The sequence below is a fragment of the Phaethon aethereus genome (genome assembly GCF_964289735.1).
Source record: "Phaethon aethereus genome assembly, chromosome: 5".
Taxonomy (NCBI): Eukaryota; Metazoa; Chordata; class Aves; order Phaethontiformes; family Phaethontidae; genus Phaethon; species Phaethon aethereus.
Window position 1 is genome coordinate 70,111,379 of NC_138579.1, and position 9,778 is coordinate 70,121,156.

At 44.6% G+C, this 9,778-nt stretch overlaps 1 protein-coding gene across 1 annotated transcript; it reads left to right on the plus strand.

The window, feature by feature from the left end:
- Positions 1-3,560: 3,560 nt before the first annotated feature.
- On the plus strand, positions 3,561-4,734 carry LOC309405731 (proto-oncogene Mas-like; the record flags this gene model as incomplete). The annotated part of the gene is made up of 1 exon (XM_082000587.1): positions 3,561-4,734. One exon carries the CDS (start codon positions 3,561-3,563, stop codon positions 4,515-4,517), a length of 957 nt encoding a protein of 318 aa, XP_081856713.1. The 3' UTR covers positions 4,518-4,734.
- Positions 4,735-9,778: the final 5,044 nt, after the last annotated feature.

Consider the following 9,778-nt stretch of genomic DNA (forward strand, 5'->3'; position numbering starts at 1 on the left):
AAGACCGTGGCTTTTTAAACAGTGTCTAACTAGCCCAGCGCTACAGTATGACACAAGGTTTTTATCTGGACCATATGTCACAGAATTCAGGTGACAATTTTACCCAACTGATCCCTACCAGGCAGCTGCTGCAAATCAGTCTCTGAAATTCCAAGGAACCCACAAAAAGGTGAGAAATTGCACTCTAATTCTTTCTGTCCTGCTTTTGGAAAGATGGTGAGGGGAGGGGAAGCTGAAAAAGAAATGGAGGAAAGGAGATCAAACATTTTCTTCTCCTGCTGGTTAGAAATTGTCTGGATCATTTTCAAGATAAGGAGAGCTTCAGTCTGGGGACCCTTTTCCATCAACAAGTGCTATTGAATTGCTTTAAATACACTTCTGTAATATAAGATGGCATTACTCAAAGAACTAGCATTGGCAGTTTTGGTCTTAAATCATAATTTATGATTAGCCAAGAAAATACAACATCATAACTTTGTGTCCATAGTCTAAAATGTCTTTGTGGTGTCAAGGTTGTTCAGACTGACATCTGCCACAAGGACTACATGGTAATTAGCATGCAAACCACAAGAAGGATGTTTAATCTCAAGAGAGAAAAAGACCACATCGGACTCAGTTTGCTGCTGTTTGATGCAAATTTTCATTAATTAGTTTTGTTAAGGAAGTAGACTCACATCTTGAATGTGTCTTGGAGACAACAAGAAATCAGTCTTTCCAAGATCATACAATAAATATATGAGACCTGTGAGTGACTTTTTTGGTATTCTTTTCCATGGTCTACAGAAGTCAGGGAAGGATTCCTTCACTTCCGTTACAGTGGAAGGCAAAATTATTGATGTTTTGCCATCCATTGCAACCATAAGCTGTACCTGGCAGCCTTTATGCACAGATGATCAATGGCACAAAGCATTGTCATTTAGCATTAGGAGATATGCTTGACAAGCTTAGGTTAGACAACTCATCGCCTGGCATTCCGTGCACGCCCAGTGGAGAGAGATGCACTGCCGGAGGATGGGGTCAATTGCCTTCTGGAGATCACTGCAGCAGGGAGGTAGAATAGCTGCTTTCGTAAGATGGGCACCTGGTCAGCAGGCTGGAATAGGCTTAGACGGAGCTTAAGTGACACTCAGATGTTCATGTCCTCTTCAAATCAATCGGATATATGCTTCACATGGCTTGTGGCAGAGGATAGTGCTGCATTGGGTCTTTTAAAGGCTAGGAAACCACTTGACCACTGAGTCTTCCTTTCTCCTCACAGCAGACTTGGTTCACAGAATTAGAGGCTGCTTCAGCTGCTTTCTACTGTGGTCTGATGATTTGCTGCCACCCCAAAAGCAGGTAGCGAGGAAGTGAACAAAGTCATAAGGCTGTATCTTTTCAATTTGCTTGCCACAGATGTTCAGGGAAGAGGTAGCCTTGCTAGTGGTGTTGGTCAGGCGGTATGCTGCTCTCCCCACATAAAGAAAGAGAAGGTGAGTTTGAACTCAGGGATGTTCCTGTTGTGAAACTGTGCTACAACAGAGATTCTGTGCATTCCGAAGGAGATCATGTTTCTTGCTTTCCATAATCCCTTCCAGTATCTACCGAAAGACCAGTGGTTTCTTCTTTAGAGAAGTGGTGTCTTCTTTAGAGAGAGCTTCTAACGTTCAGACTTTAGAGACCAGTGGTCTAAAGAAGAGACTGCTAGTCTCTGAAGTCTTAATGTCAGAAGCACTCGAGGTCCCGTAACATGATCAATCATCCAGCTTCCTATACAAGAGTATGGTGCAGTGCCAGAAATTCCCTGGTTTCAGTCAGCCCTAAAAGTTTCACATGCTGCAAGCCCTGGTGAAGTTAAGGGTGGAGTGCACCTCATCTAACTTCAGCTGTCCACACACTAATCCTCTCGCTGAGTCTGGCACTCCGCGATGTTCTGCAGTCAGCAAAGACAGGCAGGTAACTGCACATCTACCTAAGACACCTATCTTGGGATAAAATGCATTACTGTTGGAGGTGCTCATAAACCTCCATTAATTCAAATGGCAGCTTTAAAGGCTGTGTTAAATGACATGTTTGCATTTTTAATGGTGGAAGTTGCGTGTAACAGTCCCGGCTGGATTCTCAACCAAGCACTGCTGGCATAGGTGCCTTCCATGGACTAATCACAGAATCATTAAGGTTGGAAAAGACCTTTAAGATCATCAAGTCCAACCATCAACCCAACACCACCATGCCCACTAAACCATGTCCTAAAGTGCCACGTCTACATGTTAATGCGGCAAGACTGTCTCCACTGCTCCAAGCCATCAGCTGGGTGAGGAAATTACCTGCTTCATGCATTTTTCTTGCCTCTATCCATGCAGCACTGAAGACACTGTGTCTGGGGTCCTGAGCTGAAATAATAATGATTTAGTCTGTCACATTTCACTTGTTTATGGAAGTCTGTCCCCATGTATGCTACAGCATTTTACAAAGAAAGAACAGAATATTCATGCTGGTTAGACCATTCAATGATTCACGTCTTCCTAGCTCTCCCCGTTTTGACTTGTTCCTCTCTTTTTTTTAACTATCTCCTGCTGTCTTTCATGATACTTCTCTACTTTCCTGTGTCAAAATTAATAGCTGGTGGGGAGAGAGGAAAAGAGTCACACCGTTTCACCTCATCAGACAAAAAAAAAGGTGTAAAATCTAATTTTTGACCTTTTTTCCCCCCCAAGATTCTCACTCAGATACCAGTATCATGGGGGAAGAAGCAGGGTGAACTGCCTCAAGGAATGGGGTAAAATAATTATTTGAGCCATAATTCCAGTGTCCTGTGAGGGTCAGACATTTTGTCCCACATATGGTTCTTACAGTTTCTCTCTGAGAAGGAAGTTATTAAGAGCTGACTCTGTCAGGCTTTTGGATGACAGTGGACTCAGTGGTTTATTGTCTGTACATAGGGCTCAAGAGAACAAACCAACCACATTAAACTACACTTTATTAAAATAGAAATCAGTCATCAACATAAAAACTGCCAGCTATTTTGAGTACTCTCTACCACGTTTTCTGGGCATATGCATAGGACAAAACTCAATCAGCTTTCATGCTGATTAAACTCGTATGCTGATTGCCTAGAACTTTCATACAATTTTGACAAGTTTTGTCTCACCTAATCATAGCTACATGAAGCAAAGACAATTATCCCAGAGTTGTTAACACTGGGTTCCCTTTTTATTCAGACAAGAGGTACTTTTCAGACATGATTAATCCAAGTTATAATTGCTTTTTTAAGATATTTGTTTCCCACTACTGACTGCAAAAAGGACCCTCAGGAAATGAGTTTTTAAAAGAGAGAAATACACTGCAATCTAACTTTTCCTACACGTTGTGTAGAATTTGGCCGTAGATACAGTGCTTTGAACAATACCTCAAAGCTCTGTGCTCCAAGTCCAAACACAGCAATCCCTCCCTAAATCAAGGCCTGGCTACAAAGAGCTGGAACAAATACAGGAACACCACCAGGTCACCATGAGGGAAAGTCACACTGGAGTTACGATCTCTCTCCTCCCTGCTTACAGGTCTGTCTGAAACCGCTCATCATGAGTACTTCAGCTACACCAATCTTCCTTCCAACTGCAACCAGCCAGGCTCACGGGACTAATCAGAGCGGGGCTGTGGGAAAGACAGAGCCATCATATGCTGTCCTCAAGTTCATGGAGAGCTTCTGCCTCATCAGCGCTGCCTGTGGGATGGTGGGAAATGGCATGGTCCTATGGTACCTCGGCTTCCGCATCCGGAGAAACCACTTCACTGTCTACATCCTGAACCTGGCCGCTGCTGACTTCGGGTATCTCCTCTGCATCGCCATTGAGACGGTTCAATACCTGATGCAGTTCAACGTGGGGGTGCAGTTTGGGATATTCCTCTTCCTGGATCTTTTCATGTATGGGACCGGCTTGTATCTCCTGACCACCATCAGCATTGAGAGGTGCCTGTCTGTCCTTTGCCCAATCTGGTGCCGAAGCCACCGCCCAAAGCACTTGTCCGGCATCATCTCCGGCCTGCTCTGGGGTCTCTCCTTGCTGCTGAACACTCTCGGGTATGTTTTGTGCACCATTCGCCCCTCTGCCAGGAGCTGCAAGCTCCTGCTCATCACCATCGGAGCCTTGGACTTCCTCTTCTGCACGCCCCTCATGCTGCTCTTCAGCCTGACCCTCTTCCTTAGAGTCAAGTGCAGCTCCCAACACCTCCGAACAGGCAGGCTCTTCACTGTCATCATGCTTACCGTCCTCTTCTTCCTGATTTTTGCTGTGCCTCTGAGCATCCTGATCCTCTTTGACTTCTTGGGCTACAGATTTCTCTACTCCCCAGAGATCGGCTTTGTGCTGTCCTGCGTGAATAGCAGTCTCAACCCTGTCATTTACTTCCTTGTGGGGAGCTACAAGGATCGAAGAATCAAGTTTACCCTCAGGCTGGCATTCCAGAGGGCCTTTGAAGATTCAGCAGATGACAAAGACGAGCGGGAAACCCGTGACACAATAACTATGTCCTCCTAATAACCTGCTGTGCCTAAGACAGTAACACTGGTCTGGAGCTGAAGGCCAATAGTTTACAGAATTGAAGAACCCTGAGGTATTGGGGACGGTTTATCTCACCTGTCCTTCAGTATCTTCATGGCAGATCTCTACCCTTTAGCTAGTTATTTTAAGCTCCATCTGTGGTTGGTGAAAACACATAAGCACCGAACCACAGAATTTATCTGACCTGTATTAGGACCACATCGAAAGTGCCTATTTCTTTTCAGTGGCCATTAAATGATTTCAGTTTGATAAGATGAAATGTCGTGGTGTCTGCATGTCATGAAAGGAATCCCACTCAGAATTTGAAGCTCACTCAATAAATCTGTCTTTCAGAGCACAACAATATCAAATTCATAAATTCTCTGCCAGTTTTTACTCAGATCTCTCAAGATGAGATGGGAACCAATACTTCTTCTCTTGAAATCAGCCACGAAATTCCTGGAAGGAGAGTCTATCTATCTCACTTAATTTTAAATATCTGTATCTCAGAAACACATGCAACTTTTTGCGGCTCAGGGAGTGCATGATTCTTTGCTTCCTAATGTGACCATCTCAAATAGTGAAATGATTCATGCCCTAGAAGTCCCTTTTTTCTATAAACTGGGGAGGTTTCCGTACCATAGAGTTGTGATATGGTAGAAAAGGGCTCCAACCCCTACCAACTTGCCTTACAACTTTATGCACTGAGTTGCACGCTCCCTTTTCTTGTATTTCAAAGAAATGAAAGAGTTACATATTATTTTAGCTTCCTCCAGCCCAGGAGAGAGTATCTGCATCTAATTACAGCATGCATTGTGTTGTTATTTCTTCCTTTAAGAAGGACAGATAAGAACCCATGGCTTCTAACATCTCTTCTATGCATAGAAATAAATTCAAGGATAGGGAAAAAATAGGAAACAGAAGAAATGTAAATAAATACCATGATTTGCAACAAATTGTTCTCCACACCCTATCCCTTGAGATGCAAGATGTGATTATTCGAAGTGTTGTACTATCAGACTACGTAACATTTGCTCTTTTAACCTGTACTGATAGAAAAAGGCAACACAGGTAATTTGCTCTGAGAAACCTTACAGATTTCCTCTTCATGCCTTCATCTGCAAATATTTTCCTAAAGGGAAGCTGCATTTTTCTATTGTCTATTATCTTCTTTCTGTTCATTTCTCATTTTATTAATTTTGAAAAGCACCACTTAAAAAAATAGTGGTTCATCCTAATGTCTGTAGTTGCTTTGTGCTTCCTGTTTACAGTTCCCGAAAGATGAAATTTGAGTTCACTTCTACTATTCTTTAATTTTTAATACTATTGTTCTGCAATGTACATATAGTTGATTCAGATTAGGTCCATGTCATCAATTATTTTTAGTAAGGGTTTTTTTCTTCTAACTTCTGCTGCTGAGGGGAAGAGCGCATCCATTTATCAGAAAACATGTTAAAAATGCTTTCCTTTTAATATCTGTAATGATTTTATCATTGGGGGAACTGAAACATTTCCGTTATTCTGAAAAATGTCAAAAGCCTTTTTTTTTTAAAGGAAAGCAAATTGTATTAAAAAACATTACTGTGCTCAGAAGCAGCCAGCAACCGATAAAAACATACAGAATATAAACTGTGAAAAACTTTCCATCCTGACAGTTTGTCCTTAAACATACCATTATGAAGACGTGTGGCATTTAATGTGAACATATTTTACCCATCACATTAATGTGAACACTTTACATCCAACCTTGGGCATTTAAATGTGATGCCTGCATATAAACCACCATCATAAACACCCTCAATCATCCGTGGTAAAAGACAAGCATTCTCAGGGGTGGCATCTGCCAGATATTTGCAGCGTGTCATCTCCCGTGACCCAAAAGAAGTCAGTCGTAGGATCTGCAAGGAGATGGGGATCATTTGCAGGCTTTTCCACCCTGAGCTAACACCAAGACAGTCAGCCCAGCCTGCCAGGGAGAATGTCCTCAGCATCTGAACGAAGATTGTCCTCTGAATTGCTCGGTATCTCTCTGGAAGGATGCCAGGGCATCCAGAAGACCATCCGTCACGCATGAGAAGGGTACGTTCCTCAGGGGCCACCAGCACCCTGAAAAAAGCCCACATTTCTGCTTCCCTGGGGACAGCTGAAAGGAGACAGGCAGCCCAGGCCATAAGTGTTGGGAGTGCTCCTCAACACGGTCCATGTGCCAGAGGCATGCGGTGCCTGTGAGGGATGGTGTCACCTCTTCTCCAAGGACAGCAAACCTAACTCCACTCCTCTGAGGAGTCCCTAGAGACCGGAGTCTGAAATAATCTTGATTTTCTCACTGATTTCAGCAGAAGGCACACACTTCACTGTTGGTATTTCTGCAGTGCAGTTAAGGCCTGGAGGAAGGGATATGTATGGGCATGTGGACACTTCAGAACAGTGCAGTTTTCACCAGACGCAGGATAGTGAAAGACTGTCTGGTGCCTTGATTTGGTTTCCTTTCCCAAGAACTTTGCTCCTCAGTAGTTATCCCCACCCTCCCCTTCAAGCAGCTGTCACATTCTCCATTCCAAGGTTGTTCTACAACAACCAGCCCACTTCTCTCCCTCGCCCCAGCCTACCTCACACACACCTCAAAGGAGCAGCCTTCCCCTCGCAGCCCTCCCCAGCATCAGCTGCCAAGTTCCTTCTCTTGCACCTTTCACGGAGACGTGGCTTCACGCCACCGGAAGGAAGGGGCAGCAGCTTAGTAAGAGAAGACCACGTTCTCTCTGAATGAGGAGAGTCGGGGCCAGCTAACTGGGGGCAGAAGGAGGGGCAAGCACCCCCGGACAGATATTTTCTGTGCTGTTTAGGTGTTGCACCAGCTCGTAGCCAAGTGGTGTCTTACAAAGCCACAGAGCAGCTCGGGGTCGGGCACAAAGAGGAGCGGAGGAGGTACAACAGTGCAAGCAGGCTTTGGCAGGCCTTGCTGGTGAGACCCGAGATACGTCATAGAAACCCCAGTTTAGGTCTTACAGGTTGTATGCTTTAAAAGCTTAACTGTCGAAAACATAGTCACCCGTTGTAGCCAGGCCAGAAAAAGACAGCACGTCAAAGCAAGCGTCCGTAGGCAAGAAGCTGTTGCCAAAGGACTTAGTCCGATCCTAAGCTCTGTTTAATTTGAACTAAGAGAGGTGATGAAGTCAGGTTATCACAACATGACAAAATTTGGGTCAGGCCTGCTCAAAGGCAATTCCTGACTGCAGAGGTGGACAAAGATCCTTCCTTCTTCACAGCGTGGCGGCTGAAGACTGAGGGACATTTGTCCCCCTGGAGCCAACACCCGCCCATTTCAAAACTCGCACAGCCACATCGTTAAAAGTCTTTTCTTTCTGTCTGTTTTGTAAGTGGCACACAGCAAGTTTATTTCCTGCCTGCAGTATTTCTGTTAATTGCTGTGAATAAATTGCTGCATTTACTATCCTTCTGAAGTCCTTTTTGGCTCAGCCTTTTAAAATACTTTATTTCTCTGGGGTCAGAGGTGAGTAACGAGTCATCAAGGAGCCGTAAGAGCCCTGTGCAGTTTAGAGAGGCTCTGCCTGTCAGCAGGAGAAAGAAATAAGCACCGGTTAACACATGCCGTGAAAGAAGGAAGGCTCAGGAGCATTGCAGGGTGGAAGGTGAGGGCTGATCATGTCCAGAAAGGATTACTGATGCCTAGCACTCGGGGGATGAAGGCCTCACTGTCTGATCTGTCTCCCTCAGCCCAGGCACGTTGGACAAGCCATTTTTCTTGGATCTTGGCAGGATTTGGGGTAAGGCATTGCACGGGAAGTGAATTTTGAAGGAAACACTGGGGAAAGGGATACTGTCCCTCAGACTAACCCAATCTAAACCGAGCCTAATTTTCTAAGAAAGACAAAACGAAATAGAATACCATTCCTCTGAGAACTTCCTACAATCTCTACCAACCACTCATACATCCCTAGCATAACAGCGTTTGGCCCCAGTACAAACACACAAGGAGCCTTTTGCAGATGCAAGCAATATCCCAGAGCATCGTCGGCAATGGAATCCCTGGCAGGTAATTTTCTCTCCAGCTACTGTAGGAGCAACAGGAGAAGTGGAGCAGAAATGTGAAATTGCCTCACAACATAAAAGAAACTCATTGTCATCTGCTGCTGACTTCATCCCATCCTCCCTCTCTGCACAGTGAAGATGGTCCTTCCTGACAGCGCCTGCTTCATTACATCACAGAAGACCCAAAGACTGAAACATCTTCCCCGTCTTTTCCACAGAAAGTGTTTCCCAGGAGATCCAATGGGGTAGGTTAGGAACCAAGAGAAAGACACTCTGAGAGCTCAGTTCTGCTGCACAGGGGCAGAAGGCAAGCATATGAGGACCAGGTTTAGAAATGCCTCACCGTCCAACACACGTTTTGCAGTGTCCTTTGTCTCTGCTGTGCCATTGTCCGGTCCTCTCTCACAGGATACACGCACACGCAGTCGCTATGTAGTCACACCTGCCCCATCTCCTACTGCTCTGTCCGTAAGTAGCAACGTTTTCTTCTGCTTCTCTTTCTTTACTCCGTTGAACGGTCTCATTCTTTCTTCTTCTGCGTAGATGCCACACTTAGCTGATCTCCACCTCTGCAAATTCCTGCATGATTTTGCCCTCTCTTCAACATTTTGCATCTATTTAGCTGTTACCTACATAGACAGGTAATGCACGATAGGTAATGCATAGATAGGGCATGCATGCCCCTTGAAAGTTATCTGTCCCAAGCCACAAAGCTGTAAGAATAAAATCAGTATGTCACTCACTAAATGCTCGCTGTCTCCTCTCTGATTCCAAGAGAAACAGAAAGGAAAGACATATGTGATTTGGGCTATTTCATCATGACGGGGGAGCTCATAACGCTCTTTCCTCAAAGCAATGCAAGCCAGGCTCACGGGACTAATCAGAGTGGGGCTGTGGGAAAGACAGAGCCATCATATGCTGTCCTTAAGTTCATGGAGAGCTTCTGCCTCATCAGCGCTGCCTGTGGGATTAAATTTCTCCTGTCCTCTTAAATTTCTCCCTTTTTTAGCCCAATCACCTTTTGAAATGGAGAGAGGAGGAAAAAGAGAGGATGAACGTAAAGATTCCTTTGAACCATTGGGCCCTAGATCCCAGGAGTGGGAGGAAAACAGAATATATGAGTCTAATTTAGGGCTATACCAAGCCAGCTGGTAGTTCCATATGTTAACCCCAAATTCAAACGCATTTTTGTTTATTTAGACTCCTCC